Below are 19,460 nucleotides of genomic sequence, written 5' to 3'. Positions count from 1 at the left end.
CATCATTTCTCCAACTATCAGTAGTTTACAAAGTTAATCCCTAAAAAACACATTAACCTATCTCTTTCTTATTCAGAGATACACATGTGACCCACAGACACCACAGCTAGCATGAGAGGCAGTAACATCTGACTCAAACGCAGTGTTTCTTCAAAGAACAAAGTTTTTAAGACACAATACAGTGAAATTTTTCATTATCTGCTCAACTTACTAAAGGAAGCATTGGAGCAGGAGTGAGACATATCTACTACAGTAAAGGGAAAAGGAAAGACATCATAATAAGGTCACCTCTAAGGAAATTTGACAACAGCACTGAGAGCAAAAACATTGGTCTTCAAGGCCCATGAGGAACACAGTGCACAAACTAATGAAAAATTTTAAATAACATTAGCTAACCAAAATAAAACCCCCAACCTGTCTTAAGCCAAACTGAAAATATCTTTTTAGAGAACACCACCTCCAAGTGTCTTTGAGGTTTTTTTAAGAACTGTGTACTGAATGCTGTCTTTCCTGTGTTTAACAGTTTCATTTAGGTCTCCCACCTAAGCTATATTATAGCCCTCTTTTGATCTGTCAGCCCCCTTGGAACTAACCAGATTATACTGCCAGAAGTATGGAATTTCTGCTACACTTTATAGTACTCATGATTTAACCTGGTCTCTCTAAAGCCTATCACATATGCAATATCCCAAAGGTCATTGTTCAAAAAAGAAATCCACTTTTTTTTTTTGTGCATCTTGGAAAACAAAATGCTTGCACCAGGTTTCAGAAGAGTTCCAAAGTATTGTAAAAGCTCATCCATCACACAGAGCTTACCATCTCTCACAAATTTGTTGCAGCAGAACCAAGAGTCCATCCAAGAACTTAACCATCTCACGCCAATGAAATCGGTTTTGTAATACAGCTGTATTAATCACATTTGTTCTGTATTTTCGAAATACACCTTCAGAAGTAGTGTGTGGCACTTGAGAGAGGATACCTTAGGAAGACTGGTTTTCACAACTTTGCCTTCAGCCCCAGTCCTTCCTTTGCATTCTCTTGCTGAGGGAATTCACACACAACAGCCATGTTCTCTCTAAACCCAAAGTTTCCTTGTTCATACCTGACATAATTTCTCTAAAATTTCTCTAAAATGCAAATGACTGCAGCCCCTCCTGGGTCTTCCTGTGTGAGACAAACTGGCCTTGTGTGCTGATTTTGGCTGGGGTAGAGTTCATTTTCTTCATAGTTGGTGTCTGGGGTTATATTATGAAAGTCCTTGTCTCCGAAAAGTTGTGCTCCATCCTTTACAGGCCTTGAACGCAACAATTTCTCACTGTAATCCAACTTTTTCAAACTGTGAGGCAGCAAAATGCCATCAGCTCTTACTAACCCTTGCTTCTGGGAAGACACACATGAATGACTGAAAGCTAAGAAGTTGAAGAGAAGTGAGCTGTGGAAAGGTACTGCAATACCCAATATAAGGAGACTGAACCTTAAATGGCCGTAAGACTACCAAGAGTCTGGAAATCACTAGAATAGAGGTTCACTCTATTCACTCAGAAATCTTCACCTAAATACCGATCAAAGAGTGGGGGGGAAAAAAACAAAATCACAGCTAGTAGAGGAATAATGCTGACTTAATATTAGTAAGCACGTTAAAATGATTGTCATTTGCCTGAGGATACAAATAACAGGAAAAAAGGCTTTGCTGCAGGGAAGGGAGCAGGGGACAACACAGAATTTAAAGAAAAGTGCCCTCACAAGTTCAAGAAAACAAACAGGGAAAAGCTGTCAGTTCATGGCATTTCCCTTGTCTAAGGACATTAACAACCAGGTGCAGCCAGGTAAGCATCTGCTTTAAATTTCACCGTCTGGTCAAAAAACAGGCAGAAGGGCCTGGAGAAAATCATTACTGTGTGATGAAGGTGCGTCACCATCCCTGCCACCATCAATGGCAGAGAGAGGAGACTCAGAAACGCATATTAGAGCACTTGGGTAAAGACAGAAGCTTAAGGCCTAGGAACTAAAATTTTTTTGAAGTGTTTTTTAAATCTGGAATTCAATATGCAAATAACTTATTTGTATCATCTCACTACTAACTGCAGCAAGATTAATTTTACTAAGCACCACAGAGAGACATATCGTCTCCTTTCTGGGTCACAGGGTAAACATCCCTGGTTTCAAAAGAACCAGGTCCTGTGCTGTTCTTTCCTGCCCAGTCTTTCTCACACTACAGGCTTTGAAGATACATGTTAAAGGGAAGCCACAACCAAAACAAACTCCAAGCACCACATCTAATTACACAGAAAAGTAAACTACTAAAGAAGGGTCTGTGAAAGATATTAAAGAATCATCCATAATCATAAAAGGAAAAGTCACCTGAGCAGTCTCAACACAGATCCAGGGAAAAATATCCAGGCCTTTGAATACTTACCATGAAACAACAGAAATTGGGGTATTTTTTACTTAAGGCACCATCTATCCCAAGTATCCCAGCAAAAACATGATGACATATCCATGCAGTTTTCCATTTAAGATTCAAAATACCACCAGGCTACAAAGGCAAAAATATACAGTACCTAAGGTGGAACAAAGAGGGCTACCTCAAATGCAGGTAGCAGATGACTGATTTTGAGTTATGCAAATATCAGGCATGAGATTCAACTCCAAGATAGCAAAAAATGACATGAGTACTCAAGTACTCTCAAGTACTTCTCCCATTAGAAATACAAAAATCTACATTGTCACAAAGCAAACAGGCCTGTGGTCTTACATATAAAGAAATGAAAAATATTATTTTTTTTATTATTGCTTCATAATGAACATACCAGGAAATATCCTAAAAAGAAAGTGAAGAAAGACCTCCAAGACTTCTGACACAAAGGCAGGGCTTATTTTTCTCATGAAAATATCTCTTCAATATCTTCACTTAAACACCAACACACACACTAAAACATACAGAAGAGACTCACCTCTCTGAAAGTTGAAAATAAAGAAGTCTTAGCTCAATCTTGTATGTTTACACTTTTAATCTTACCCTTAAACAAGACTGAATAATTGAGCATAACCACGCTGAAGGTTCAGCTTCTACACTGGCATATCTAATTTCAAGTCAACAGCTCTTTTATTTAAAATATGTTAGATAAAAAGGTAATATGCTCTCTGTAAGAGTTCCCTGGAGGCTAGAAGAACCAATAAATTAACTGTTACCATATGTTTGGCTCCTCTTGGCAAAATTCAGTAACAAGACACTGCCAAACCTCTTTTGGCAAGTAATAATGTTTGGTAGCTTATAGTACAACCTGGGAAAAAAATGGACAGAAAACTTGGAAATAAATAGAAGAAACTGCATTTCTATTCTTGCATAGTTAGCTATATGCTGTTGGAAGAAATACTGTAACAAAGTCAACTCTACTGGTCTGATCTGTAACAAACATCTGTTTTCTCAGGAAGAGCTGTATCAAATGCAAACTCAACCACTCCAGCTAGTACAGCAATCAAATATTCTGCATTTGAATTTTTTAAACAATGATAGATATGTACAATCTACTTTGCAAAGGGAAAGGTTTGCAAAATTAGTATTTTGAAGTATTAAAATGCATATTATTCATGCTTTCATTATAGTGGGTTTATTTCATTATAAATGAGCAAAGTCTGGGCTTATTTGCAATGCCATGTTCTTAGGTTTTACTTATGCTAAAATTTAATGCTTCCCCCCATTCACTCCATATCTTTTATACCTACATAATTGAGACTGGAACATGACGGACTAAAAGCCTTTAACACTACATCTCTAATTATAGTTATAGACTGGGTATTTTAAGAACATCTATTACATACTTTTTTAAAAATTCCAACTAAACAGGTGAGGGTGAACCTAGCTGGTCCTAGTCCTTTACCAAGATAAGCAGGACTTGCTCTGTAACATCAAAGTTAAAAGAAGTCAATGCTTTTTCAAGTATGAAAATATCTATTTTATTTTTGTAATCATCTATGACAACACAAATTCATTATTATTATCTCTTCCAATAAAATGGATATAGCCTGTTGTTCATGCCATGATGGTTTGCATGTAGAGGACACTTAAGAATTCCACATTTCTTTAATCAACTGCATCACCCCAGTAAATTCTAATTTTGATATACAAAAAAAATACTTATTATTCAGCTTACAGTTTCCACACACATCTGGCAAGTAGTGTGAAGTAGGTTGACACGTATAGGCCAGACATTTCACTTCTTAAAGTCATGTTATTGCCTGGTTAATCTTATATTTGCATTAATTTGATACAAGCACTTACAGGTAAAAATAATCCTAAAGTGTAGGTCTAAAGATTATAATATAAGCTTCTGGAAGGTTTTATCAGAGGAAATGTATTTTTTGTCACTCTATGGAAGCTTCCCTCATTCAGACATTTGGGATTTTATTACAAATCTTCTCTTACCGTATTCATCCTCTGATTTCTTATTTTTTAAGTAAGGCAATTTCTATGAAGACTTGACACTGAAATCAGAGACTGCATTACCCCCAAAATATATCCACAGTTTAAAGTATTTAAGAGGGTTAAACAAAATGCAAACATTTAATGCAACATTAAGCATGCAAAATAAAAACTTGATTGCCTAAAGAAAGCATGCTATGCTGTTACCCTGGTGACAGGTTAAAAAAGGATTGTGAGCTGAATGGCTGTATGATATGAAATTAAAATGTTTCACATTGAACAATCCAAAATGAATTGGGAAAGGTTAGAGCAGAGGAGAGAGAAATCAATTCTCCAATGGCAATGGTGAATGGAAGCAAAGTCTGAATAGGATTTGCCAGTGGGGTGCAACAGCTGCCAAATATCCTGCAGCCAAAGAATTACAATAATACTGATGAAGTGTGCAAGAGCTTTTGGAATCATTGCAGGGAACAGAGAAATACTCCTGCAATAATGAGGCCATTCTGTGTCCCATCCCACTTTTGCAGTTGAATCAAAGGAGAAAGAAACGGTTGAAAATTGTAATACTCAACAACAAAGGTATAAATGAATTACCTATCCCTTCAATCAATATCTTGAATTTAACTACAGTCTTTGCGAACCATGAATGAAGCAAGCATGCTAAAGAATGGACAAATCAAAACACATACATGTAAAAGTATGCAGATAATATTGAATGAGAGACTCTCTTCCCATATATTTTGTTGACATCATTTCTACAGCTACAGCATCCAGAATAAGCTATACACTACACAAACAAACAGCAGGACACAATCAGTGCCTTAAGGAACTACACAAGGTAAGGCACTGATGGTCATGCTTATCTTTATGTTAATCCTAGGAAAGAAACATCAGCAAATATTCTCATGGGAATGCAGTTACACATGCATTTCCTGAGCTTAGAGACCCCAAAAGTCATGACAAATGTTGCCTTTCCATAAAATTCCCCTACACAACTTAATTTTTGCCCTTTGAAACTCAAATAAAACATACAGAAGAAGATGAAAATCTATGCTAAAAATAGCTGTAAAATGACCAGGGAGCACATAGCAATTAACACACAAAAAAAGGAAGATCAGCATCTTAGTACCTTGCTATTCTGTGGGGGAAAGAAAAAAACCACACAGTGGAATAATGGTGTGAAGCTGCAGTAACTATATAAACATATTGAGGCCTTTAAAGGCCTAACAGTAAATCATGAGAAGAATGTTTGACTTGTTGACCAGGGGACCAGAACAGTAAGGATAAGACAGTGTTATTTTCCTGAGCTAAGGATGACGGTATAACTCCAAACTGAGAGAATGAAAAAAGCCACAAGTGGGCTGGACTTAGTCATCCTTGTCAAATGAAAACAAAGTGGTTTATCTCTATGCCCACTACAAGGTATTTGTAGGGTACAGCAAAGTATACCTGTTTAGCTGTACTTGCAATAACTGTTCATGTTATTACTGCAGTTCTAGGGAAGAAAAAAACCCAGAATTCACATAACGCAATTGGTGTAGTTCAGCAGCATCTGCGGCTGTGCTGAAAGTAAGAACTCTCTCCCCTTCCAAGAGGTCGGTTCAGATCACTCCAGTGAATTTTCTTGACTCATCTTCCTTCTTTTTAAAATTAATGTAACATAACCTTATTTTGTGCTGCTCCAGCAGTGCAGGAGAGCTAGAAAGCTCTCCTACTGGGCAGCTGACCATCCTTCCATATGGGAAAGCCCTAGGCTGGCAAAGAGCTGGCTCTGACCCAGACTCCAGCAGGGTAATAGGTGTAGCCTATGTGAAAAGCAAGCATGCCTGAGAGGTGTGGGGCTCTACTGCTCTCTGAGCAGTTCCCTCACTGCCCTATAATCAAGGAAAGGCAAGGCAAACATCAACACAGCTGTACCAAATCAACCTAGATACGAACCTACAACAATTCATTAAATAAAAAGCTAAATATATTAATTTCTTCTCTTGCAGTTCACCAGTTGTGTTATGTTCACTACATTGGACCCTGGATTTTCAGATTTTTAAACCACAAATTTAGCCCAACTATTCCAGAACTTGATAAAAACTTGCTTGTATTTTATCTCTAATTTTTCACTATACACTTCCCTTCCTGCAAAAGTATTACTTTATGTTTAGAAAGCATCGTGGATTTTAGGTCCCAAAATACTTTATACATGTTGATAAATACATATTTACAAAACTTCAATAATGCAGCGAAGTATTAAGGCCACTTTGTCTTTTCACAAACTGAGGCCAAATTCAACTGACTTCTAAGTCCCACAAGAACAGCTAGAAGTTTAACTCAAGACTCCCTAAACAGGTCTTCTACATTAAAATGCATGAGCAAGAAAAACCTTTAGATTTTATTTGGTTAGCAACATAAAACATTTTCCAATGTGTTACCATCTTTTTGCATGTAGCATCAGGAAATATGGGTATGCAGCCTTGCTGGTTTTTTCCAAGTCATAAATGATGAAAGGGTAAAACCCATAGAAAAATTAGGAAAATACACTTAGCAGCCAACACAAGCAACGTATAGGAAGTGCTGTAGGCAATTGGGTTTAGAAGTATAAACATCACATTAGTAGACCCATGAGATAGCATGATGTAGCCACACCTGGAGAGACACTCTCCTATTCCCCTCCCAACACACTAATGAAAACAAGACTGAAGCCAAAATACGAAGATTCAACTATACAACATCATTTTTGGTCTCAAAGACTAACTACATCAAACAGATGTAAAATAAGCTGGATTCACTTCAGCCACAATATGTTTCCACTTGAAACAAGATTGAGTTCTGTCTAGAAGACCTTGGGGTTTTACTAGATGCTGTAAATCTGTTCAGCAGCTGTGGGTGGCACCAGTTTCACAATAAAGTGGACCATGGAGTAAGTAGAAAAAGTCCTAGGTAAAATAACTGAAAGCTGAACAATGAAACAATCATTAATCATTCATAGCTATTTCCTGTGGGAAATATGTGCCCTTATTATCTGGAGATCACAATGAAATATTCACATTAGTATGTGGCTCACAAAATACCAAGCACTTTCACTAGCTAATCATCTTTCAAAAATACTTTAAAAAACCCCCACAACTATTAAGAAACCAAAAAAACCAAACCACCCCACAACCACCTTTTTCCCATGAAAATGAGTTAAATAACCAACACTTAAATTAAAAAAAAAACAAGCAAGCAAACAAACAAAACAAAAAATGCTCTAAATATTTGATTGCATCACAAAAGTAAATGACTATATTCCTGAGCATGCACAGATCTGAGCATACACAGATCTCCAACAGCTGTTCTAGCTAAAGGCTGGCAAATTAGTCCTAGGAGACTGTTGGTGAGGCCAGGGGCACATATATAGCAATGCAGACAGTGGAAACTCACCTGTGGGTGCTCCACCCAAATCATAACACCATTTATTCCAACACAGGAAAGGCAAATCAGCCTTCGGCTTGTGGCCTGCATTAATCCGAACACCAGACAACATACTGAAACGAAGAATGTCACTACAGGGGTCAGGCCTGATTGAAACTAGCTGAAGAAAGTTGGGTGTTTGATCCAAAGGTTGCAATACCTTGCTCATGATCAGAGCATGTTCCACCAAGAACCTTATAGTTGATGATTCAGTCACCTGGGGACTGCAAAATACACATCTTCCAGTCACATCCCATCAAATATCATTGATTATAAAGAAGAATCCTCCTCATGAGGCTGCTACTAGTCTGATCTGTGGCACAGAGCTAAGGCTCACCTCTGCATTCCTTTTATGAGCCATCCTCTGCTCACCTCTTCCTTCCTGCTACATATTCCCACTCTTGTAGCTCTTCCAGAATAATTTCACTTGTCATGAGTAACCCGATTCTGACAGAATGATCCAACATAAGCTATTATTAAACAGCTGCTACACTAACATGGGTCCTTTTAGTAGAACCAGAGTAGAAAGCAACTACACACAAAATCACACCTGCATACCTGGGGAAGAGGAGGAAAGACAGAGCAAGGGAGGAGTAGGCTGCAACAACAATTCCTTAATCTGCCTCAGCTGCATTTCATCTCATTATAGTCTCAGTAACCCTAAAAGTGAAAGCCAAAGCTTCTGTGAAGACTTCCAAGCATGGTACTTTCTATCTGACAAGAATAACAACCTTGATTTTGGGCTGAATAAGTCATAGGGGAAAAAGAGAATCCAAAATACCCCTGCAGTTTGAAAAGAATGAATATTATAAATACAGCTCCCAAAAGGGAAAAGAAAACAAATTAGAATCAAAGATAAGCATATAACTTAAGTTCAGAAGAAAACTGTCTCTTTGACAAGTTTAGAGGAAATAATGATGATTTCAAAATACTACTCTTCAGTAGTTTTTTGCACAAAAATTGCTCAATTGCTTTCAGTGCATATATTAAAAACAAAAAGTGCCAGAGAGCTGAAATTCTAAAAGTGATGATAAATGTACCAAAGTACTTGTCCAAACCATTAGGAGAACGCTACAGATGAACTTTGGAGCGTGCAGTCTGTCTAGTCCGCTTACATCCTCCAATATGGATTTAAAACTCACACAGACTCCAAATGCCCAATTCTGCCATAGTGAACTGCATCCAAGATTACAACCAGCCTTTTTGATTTGTTGCCAGTAGCACAGGTTCCTACTCTGCACTTTTTGTTTACTAATATTTTTCAAACAAATTGCAGTCCTATCAATAAAGATGGGCTTTTTCTCTGGCCACAGTCCTGCTCCTTAGAAAGTATCCATATATGGAACACCTTCAAAAACAAGTCAGATGCAGTTTGGGTAAGTTAAGGACATGGTGAAGGATCCTTGATGGTACTGTAGTTACTTGTATGCTCCACAGTCCTCAGTCCCCTCTAGAGGGAGTTCCCTAACTGCTCTAAGGAATGGAAAACACTGTCCAAGACACTGCACAATCCTTGGACCCCATTCTGCCTTTGCTTCTTTGATTTTCCCTCTGAATGAGCTGCATGATTTTTGGAAAAGGGTATCACTATCAGGTTTGGTTTCTTCAGAAGTTACCTACCAGTAAGCATTTTTGCAATAGCTTGTCCTTACTTGGCCTCAAACAGGCAGTTTTACTACGATTTAAGCAAGTAGATCTAACAATATATATGGATTCAAACCATGACATATTGAATAAGAACCACACTCAGTCATCACTTAGAGAAAATTTTAAGGCTCAACTTCTGAAGGATTCATTCCAGATCTGCATATGCCTCAGACAGAAGAGTCATCCTTTGAAAGCTGAGCTGAACATAAGAACACCCCATCATGGCAAGAGAAAGTGATCTTTCCTATACTGAAAAGATTTATTAGCTTCACCATTTAAAATCTGAAAAATCAGACCTTGATCTTGTTTTACAGACTTCATGTGGCCAGACTGTGGCCTTCTCTGCTCATGGTGGAAGAATATATGTGACAGAGTTTAGCTAGGACTCCAAAAATGAACTAATTTTTTTCAAAGCAGGAGTGTATTTGTTTCCCTAACACAGCACAAAAACAGAAGAATGACCATACCTGACTGCTCAATGCAATACTTAATTTACATATTGATATCTCAGTTAAAATAGTTGTATATGTCTTTTCTATTCAGATACAGACACCTAGTACTGAAAAAAGTACTTACAATAGAAACAAAACATTAAAAGACTATACAAAAATTTGATTCCTTTTCTTTTCAGCTAATAAAAACATTTTACAGGGCAGAGAAAAAAAATCTCAAATCAGAGCAGGGAATGCAAAAGCAGTTTAATAATCACTACTGAAATCAGCAATTCCTATCCTTACTGTAAGCACAAAGTAATCCACTACTTCTCTGTAGCAGTACCAGAGTATTTCACTTTCTTATGCTGTCCAGTAAAAACTACAATCAAGGCTCGTCCTCATTTTCCCTGATTCGTCTTTATTTAGGTAACAGTGGCTTCTGAGTGTCTGTTCTTCTCCCTGTGCCATTCGCTAGAGAGGATATAACTCATGGAAGGAAATAAAAGGATGCTTTACCTTCCCCTATAGATGCATAAGGCAAGCAATGACCCAGCTCTACATATGCTATATATTACAATGCCATTATGCTTGCCCTAAGTGCCTCTTTCTTTTTTTTTTGTTAATACCATATGGTACTAATTATCTTTGTGGGTACTAAAAATATAAAGACCTCTTGCAACTATGTTTGATTTATTCCTGACCACTGTAAAATCAGTAATAGAATACACTGTCAAACCACTGGCATGGAATGTGAATAATGTCTATCCTGCATTCTGACTTCCCTCTCAGACAAACATAAATGTAACTATATTACAAAATGTGAGGCGAGGAGAAAGAGTTATGCGGAAGTTAAGATTCACTATATGCAACCACTGCTAACACCAACTACCCAAGCAAGCTTCACAAAATCAGTTATTCTAATACGAGGTCTTAAGGCATTGACAATGATGGGCCTGAGGACAATAAAAGCTAGAAACACCCTAGAGGAAAAAAGCATACCATTCCAAAAAGTCAAAGAAGTGAATCAGTATTTTGACATGGGCTACTGCAATGTCTGGCCAGTTAACAGCACTGCCTAGGTTACTAGGAGCTACTATTCAAGAAAATGAGGTAGTGGAGGAATAAAAGCAGCAAAAAACTCATACTTAAAGCAAGATGTTAACTCTTCCAGCATTTACCAGTCAAAGTGTTTTCCAAATTAGACTCTAAACTAATAAGGTTCTTCACAAGGTAGCAAATTACCTAAAAATCCACAATATTTTAAAGCTCTGTAGCTGAATATTCATATTACCCCAAAGTGCTTAGATTGCTTCAAATGGGCACATGGGAAATTTGTGATGCTCAATTTGTGGTTAGTTACTAATGCAGCAACATTCTGCATTAATGAAACTCCTGATGTGCATTAATTACTGTACTGGCTTGTAACACATTTTTGTGCCTATTAGTTTGCTAATATATAGAATAAAAATAATCATGTATGACTCATGTGAGTAGGGAAATGTAAGCCACAGCTCATTTGATTTTAGAAAAAACAGACTACATTAAGAAACCATGTAGTTTCTCACCAGTTACTCTTGTGCATGAGAAGATGCCATTAACAAAATGCATCAGCACATCGGAGTTCCTAGAAATGAACCTACCTTGGAGTCCCCAGAAATCGCTGTGATCTCAGTTGTTCAGCCACATACAAAGACGCTGCTGTTGCCAGTAGTTCTCTTCTTTCAAGATCTGTCAACTTGTGTCCTAGTTTTTGGAAAGTAGTTTAAAAAAATTAGATATCACAGACCAACACAGACACAAAAAGTAACAACTACCAGTAAAAACACTGCTCAATCCTTATACGTGAAAGTTACATTTTTTTCCCTCTAAATTAAGATGAGGCTTAGCATAGCAGACCCTCTGAGTTTCAGAGTTTAAATTGCATGCTTTCATAAAGATCAGCCCAGTTGCTAACACTGGTATATCTGTCAAAAACAATTTGACAACTGAAAGAAAAGAAACTGAACAATGCTGCAAGCATTTTGTTTCCGTTACTGAAATGCCACTAGTTGACACGTTGTGCCTCATGCTGGTAAAGAATCCATCTCTACATTAGAACTCAAAATATATAGCATTCTTTCTCAGTACTTTATCTGGCAAAAGCTACAGATCTTCCAAGCAAAAGGGATAACACAACAGTAGAAACCCAAAAAACAAATGTGGAGAATGCTACTTGCCAGCATTGGGTCCTCCCCATCTTTAGGTCAGAAATGACACAACATACATTTGGTATGAAAAGGTGGCAAATAGGAGGCCAAAAATCATGTGAGAATCCAGACGAGCGTCACCAAGATGATTAGAGGGATGAAGCACCTCTCCTATAAGGAAAGGCTGAGAGAATTGGGATTGTTCAGCCTGGAAAAGAGAAAGCTTCAGGGTGACCTAATTGCAGCCTTCCAGCACCTGAAAGGTGCCCACCAGAAAGATGGAGAGAGACTATTTACAAGAGCAAGTAGCAACAGGACAAGGGGAATGGCTTCAAACTGAAATAGGGTAGGTTTATATTAGACATCAGGAAAAAATTCATTACTGTGAGGGTTCTAAGACACAAACAGGTTGCCCAGAGAGACGGCTGCCCACCCCTGACAGTGTTCAAGGCCAGGCTGGATGGAGCTCTTAGCAACCTGGTCTAGTGAAGGGTGTCCCTGCCCGTGACAGGAAAGTTGGAACCAGGTGATCTCTAAGGCTCCTTCAAACCCAAGCCATTCTATGATTCTATGAGAGAGAGCAAAAGGACAAACAAAGTACTCAGTTCAGAAGGCAGCGGCAAGAAGCTAAAACTGACATAAAACGGGACAAAAAGTGCAAAGCGGAGTTGTCATGAAAAAAAGAGGCAAACTTTATATTCTTGGAGAGACACTTTGTACAGGTGAAAACAAGAGTGTTTCGAAGTCAGAGGGGGGAATTACACAATAAAGTTAACAAAAGATCAAGGCTGAGACTGAAAGACTTAGCTCAACTCAGTTATAATACAGCTCTCAAAAAGTGCTTTATGTGTAAGTATCACAGCAAATGTCATCATCCATGGCAAGTACAGATTTCACATGAAGTGATGAGAGAAGAGCTTCAGAAGGCTGTATGTCCCAGAGGAACTCTGCCCAGGGGGAAACATTTGCTTCCAGTCCTGCAGCAGAGAAATAGTTACACAGATCCAATCTACAACTCCACTCTACCATCACCTCAGCATTATGGCATGTAATGTAAATTCACATTCCCCAGTACTGGTTACTAACAAGTGACAATTTATATGAGTAGCATAAAATAAGACTTATACAATTTTCAAGAAAATCCAAAATGGAGGCTGCTGAAAAGGACTGGAACAGACTTTTTAGTAACAAATCCACAATTTCAAAGCAGGATGTCTTCTGCACAGAACCCATCATTTCACTAGGCATATTAAATAAGGACAGGTAAAGAACCTACTTTAGCACCTCAGCAATGCAATCATGCCACAGTGATGGGAATGCACTCATTTACAGTCCAGCTAACAGTACAAAGGAGTTATCATAGGACAAAAAATGTAAATTTAAAAATAACAAAAGCCAGCAAATCTGCATCAATCTCTTTTTAATTTAATCCACATTAACATATTCTGGCTAAATATTACTGCAGCTTCCTTTGCTCAGTGTTTATTATTTTTTTATCTGCCTTAAAATGGAAACTGTCTTCACTTCAACAAACGCATGCAGAAATACAAATGCTGAAAGGTTGGGAAACTGGCTTGAGAAACAAACTGGATCTTTCCTTTGCCAGTTATTAGAAAAATTGATTGCTCAGCAAAACTCAAAAAACATTGAACTTTTGTACTATTTGTGTGTATATATATATATACACATATGTATATATATATAAGCCTTATGTAATTATACAATGCAACATCAACTATCTGGATCTGAAATGTGCCAATTTTCCAATTATTTACACATAGTGAATAAGATCTGAGATCACTTTTCCCAAACACTGAATCTAAAATTGATTATTTGTTTACATGTCTCAGCTAAAGACACATCAGGAATCTGTCCTAAAGCCTTTGCTTTTCAGTCCCCCTGCTATCACTCATGACAAGACCATGTGACTAAAACTGCATGTTCCCACCTGCTCCAACACACACTGTTAGTATCAACTCATATAGAGGAAAAAGGTAAAACTAGAAAGATTCCAATTCAAAGGTTTTATTGCATGACCTTCATCTTTGATGAAAACCACTGACTGCTTTTGTGCTTGCTGTGCCGCAAAAACTATTTTCTCCTAATATGTTCAATAAAAATCAAACTCCAAACAGTGAACAAAGGTCAGTCAGGTGAAACAGGTTAATAACTGATCAAGAGTTACATTCATTTCTTCATTATTACAAACATGAAAAAATATTCATGCACTTTCTCCATTTGTCACTATTTACATCAGTTGTGGCATAGATGTGGCAAGTGGAAAACCAGTCTTGACTGTAGTATCCAATGTGTAATTTCGGGGAGATAATATAAACTTTTAACAGGAACGTATCAAAATTAGGTTTTGGTCTTTGTCAATAAAGATACAACCCTACCACAGAATGTCCTTAGCATAATTTTAGAGGCATACATCAGAAGTTTCACTAAAGGCTGCTTTCTAAGGATGGCAATTACCTTTATTACAAAAGACAGACTGCTGTCAGTACCACCTTAGCTCTCTAAACTCCATTCCCATTTCCCTTGCTGTCTGCTCTTGCTCTGCTGCTATGCTCAGCAGTATTCCAAACAATTTTGAAGTCAAACTTTCAATTATACTACTATATTCAGAACTACACAGATGTCCCAGATAGTAATACCTTTGTTTCCCTTCAAGTACTATTTTACTTTAGAAGCCACACCTCAGGATGTCTTGAGGTATAAAGTTAATATTCACCACCAATAAAGATATAACAACACAGCCTTTCACGTTGACCATACAGATGGATCTGAAAAGTAACAAAGCTACCTTTGGAGCAGTTGTCCAAATGCCCCCTGAATAGGGAATGAAATAAGTAAGTAGTAAACATTCCCCAGCTTCCAGTATGGGAAGTTCCACCATCACACTCTCCTACTCATCACTGCAGACTCCTGGGCTACACAGAGATTTCATCTCCACAATACAATGTGGAACTAATAGCTCCCAAATCTCTCTGCTTAACCTAGGATATACTTCTGCATTATCACTATCACCAGTGAGCTGAATTATATAAGGTAAATGCAAAACAGAATTAATGGTTACAAAATCGAGTCACAGCTGAAGGAGTGGAAGCACTGTTGCTCATATTATTTAAAACTAGACTGCACAGATCTATTACTACTAAATAGCAGAACCCTGGTCAGAAGGAAGACAAGAAAAAAAAAGTATTTCTCTCTCATTTCCCTGATGTTATGATTGCTTAAATCAATATTATCCCAGTATCCCCCAAGCTGAGTCAAAAAGGTTCATGCAATTACTTTACATAACCAACTTCAAATTAAATTACATAAAAGGTCATTTTTCCCATAACAGTCTCATTTGCATTTTGTCCTAGAAATGTGTTTCCTACTATCAATTACAGGGAAAAAACAAAATAAAACAAACAAGCCCTGGTTATGTGTCCCAGTCTGTTACTTAATACTTGAAGAGTGACTGTTTTCTGATTGCGAAGAGTAAAAATTAAAAGCAAAATGGGTGAGATGGAAAGTGTAATGCATAATTCAGATCCATAACAATGCTGCCAATGTTTAGTATCATTCCTAGGTTCTGTTTTGACTCAAGTTTTTTCCCAATGGATTTTGAAGTTGACCATTACAGATGGCATGTATACCAGGTAGGTTGAGGCAGAAAAAGTTGAATTAAGGGTTTAATTTCTTGTGAAGTTAAGCAGAGGTCTGTTCCACCCACATGGTCACAGTAAAAGACAGACAATAGTGTCTGTGTAAGCAATCTCAAGCCATTCAGAATAGTGAAGAAGTATGTCTCAGAGAACTCATGATCACTTCTAAGATGGATGCTACAGTATACAGAAACAAAACCTCTGCTATTTTGAATTATAAAGGAATTAGTGACACATCAGGAAATGGTTTTTTGGCCTCACCTACCAGAAAGAAATCAAATAAACTGTTAAGTCAACTTTTTTACAATCCAATAGCTTCATAAAATGAAGACAAAGATTAGATTCTAGTAAAGAGAAAATGCATAGAATGAAGAGCAACCATCCTCCCTCTTCTAACAGAAACACAGACAGGGGAAGCTGCATTTCACCCCCTCCAAATAACAGCAAAAGTCTTCAGACTTAAATTTAAAAGTCATATTTGCAGTCCCAATTCATCTAAATAGCGCTTTTGCTCATAGGAGAATCATGGAATGACTGAGGTTGAAGGGATCTTGGGAGGCCTTTAGTTTATTCACTGTGTGTCCCCCTTCCCACCAAGCAATCTCAACAGCAAATTCAGAACAGGTTGCTCAGACATTTGTGTAGTCATGTCTTGAAAATCTCCAGTTTATGACCACTGACTCTTGCTGTGCTACTCACTGAAGAGCATGGTTTTATATTCCTGGGAACCTCCTCTGAGGTCCTAGAAGGCTGTCATTAGGTCCACTCTAAGCTTTCTTGTTTTCAGGCAAAACAAGACTGGTTGTCCCAGATGCTCCTTGCAGGTTGTCTGTTCCAGCCTCGGCATCACCCTTGTGGCTCTTCACTAGACTCACTCTTTTTTTTTTCATTTATTGCCATCTTTCTTAGAAGCATGAGGGAGTTAAAACTGGACAGAGTACTCCAGAGGTGGTTTAGTAAGTGCTGAGTTAAGCAAAGTAATAATTTCCTCAGATCCTAGTAATTATGACAAACACAATGTATCTAAACGCCTTCACCCCATACAGAGTCTCTGGAGCCAATACACCATTTCAGGAGAGAGGTGCTTCCTCTTTACTCCTTTCAGTATAGGAAATATAAAGGACTAACCTAAAGGACTGTCTATCAGAATTTCTGTTCTTCCTCTCCACTCAAGTGAAGTAAACATGCTAGAAGAGGGAAAGTAAACAACATTTTTTTTTTCACTTACTTTGCTATAACTTTTGTGATAGTCTCTTGGAAAACGCCTCATTTTTCATTTGCACATGATGCATCTCCCAAAGAGACTGACCATATATTTGAGATATCATTTAATAACCAGCAAGAGTGGAACATTAAAAAAAAATCTCAATATTAAAAAAGATATCCAGGAGAATATTAACTGTGAAACAGACTGAACCACAAAGAATAATCTGATGAATGGGGTATTAAACTAAGGATCCTTGAGTTAAATTTTTTCTTTGTCAAAGACACCTCTTGGATCTTTGTGAAAACAGAGATACTTTCTGTGCCCATAAAATAGGGATAATAGACAGTATAGTTCCTTTCTCACCAGGAAGGCTAGGAAGTACAGTCTTCCCAGGTTGTTTGGAAGCTGTAAAAGGACAGCGTGTCCAACTCCTGCATGTTTGGCAAACATTTTTTTCCATAAGCAAAGTGCTTGGAGGCCACTCTAAGACAGATGTATTTGTGTCACCTGACCTAATCAGTGTTGCTGCACTCACCCTCAGATCTGCACTCCTCCCAAAACAGGCATGTGTGCTCAGAGCAATAACCCACTACAGTTAACCTACTGCCAGTGGATGGACAGCCCTCTGTCCATCCACTCTCACATAGACAACAAAAGGGGATGACAGCAGCTGCTTTCCCACGCTAATCATACTTTGCACAAGGTTTGTTTCCACATGGCTATTATTTTAAAATAACTTGGAATAAAAAAACTGGTTTTGTTAATGACTGTTTACTTAAGGAAGGGAAGAAAGAGTTAAACTCTAATCATGAAAATTCCTAAACATTCCCATTCCAGATGTAATTTGAAGTGGGCATCGCAGGTTAATGGAAAAGCAGTCAAGATACTTCTAATAATTCATTTTTTCTTATCTTACAGTAAAAGTCTTCTAATAAAGGATTTATAATGGAACCCTTGAAAATGAGACTGGAAAACAAAGCATTTATTATTTTACTCTTAAAACTAAAGTTAGTATTTATATTTGAAGAAAAATGCACATAAGAAATGGGCCAGTACTTCATGCACCAGAGAGAACACAGATGACATTCATTACTTATCAATGTAGACCAACAGTGGCAGTTGTACAGTTTACAAAAGAAACACACCAACTGTGCTCAAGCATTAATATAGCACACATCTCTACTGAAATTGTTTTATTTCTTAAGTTTTCCAAATTTAAAACACTTCTGGTATAAATTCCTACTGTTAACAACAGCACATATTTCTAAGTATTTCCAAATCTATGCTGGCTACGCATTGCTCTAATTTTTCAGATTATCCCAGATCTTTTTCTACAGTTATCATCTTTTATAAACAATATTAAGATATATGAAGCTACTTAAATTTTCAAATCCTTCTACCAAAGTTTACCCTGGGTACTTATAAACTTAGTTGAAGTGACTAGAGAACTTAAATGTAAGTTAATTTTTGCCTTTGCTTCTGTTGCTGAGCTTCTACTCATCATCTGCACCCTCGCTTGCCTTCAGCAGTTCCCATTTGAGCCTGTGGATTTGTAGAAATATTTTTTAATGGGTACTTAAAAAAATATCCTCGAATTCAACTCACCAATTTTTTTTTTTAAGCCAGAAATCTCCAGTGCAAACTATATCATTAAAAGGGCTATCAGTTACTTTGGAGAGCTTTGAACCAGTATTCGTGACTAAGTACTCCTGATTTGAAATACAATGCAATGCATGCAATTTTTATCACTAAGAAGGCTAATGTATGCTTATGTTTGATACATGGAAGGAGATGAGCGAGACTTTTCAAACAGCAGGAACAAAGTCTACTCATTTCACACATCCCATCCATAAATTTCTATTCTCATCTGTCATAATATCTTTTCTTGTATCTTCTGGTGTCTAGAGCAAAAGCATATCTTTAAGAATCTGTTAATACAATACTACTGTTTGGTTTATGTTTTTATTGTTCCTAGTTGAGTGTCAGGTGATGCTGCCCCCTCATAACACGGTATGGACCTATCTGACACCTTGCATCCTTGCCTTCGTCCTCTATTCCCCTCTTCCCATTCCTAGCTTGTCACTGACTTTGCACATCCACTGAAGTTCACCAGATTCCTTCACGAGATAAATCAACCCAGTAAGTCACAAAAAAACTACCCCAACAAAAGCAGCAACGGTAAAAAATGATGCAGTTTTTATGGTGGTTTAAAGAACTGAATCTGCTCAGGAAAAGGATTGAAGAGTCCCAGAACATGAGATTCTGTACTGACATGTCAGGGAAGGGAGAGAGACCAGCTACAGCAGCACTGTGCCTTCAGAGCAGGCGATCAGAGTACCCTTCAATCCAGTCTATGCTGGATTGAAGCCAGCTGAGCTACCCCAAGATTAGTTAAGTACACCTTAGCAAAGATAACAAAGGAACTTTTCAGCTTGAACCATCGCAAGCTTACTGCCACTCAAG

The 19,460-nt window shown here is 37.7% G+C and overlaps 1 protein-coding gene across 1 annotated transcript in view; it reads right to left on the bottom strand.

Moving 5' to 3' along the window:
- PCCA (propionyl-CoA carboxylase subunit alpha) overlaps positions 1-19,460 on the bottom strand; it is a 281,091-nt gene that overhangs the window by 122,317 nt on the left and 139,314 nt on the right. Inside the window, exon 19 of the mRNA XM_027675186.1 lies at positions 11,589-11,691. Within this exon, the coding sequence (XP_027530987.1) occupies positions 11,589-11,691 (103 nt within the window). The remainder of the gene's footprint in view (positions 1-11,588; positions 11,692-19,460) is intronic.

The sequence above is a fragment of the Neopelma chrysocephalum genome, unplaced genomic scaffold, assembly GCF_003984885.1.
Source record: "Neopelma chrysocephalum unplaced genomic scaffold, ASM398488v2 Primary Assembly neopelma1_25, whole genome shotgun sequence".
Taxonomy (NCBI): Eukaryota; Metazoa; Chordata; class Aves; order Passeriformes; family Pipridae; genus Neopelma; species Neopelma chrysocephalum.
Note: the sequence above shows the minus strand (reverse complement) of the source record. Positions and strands in the feature narration are given on the sequence as shown.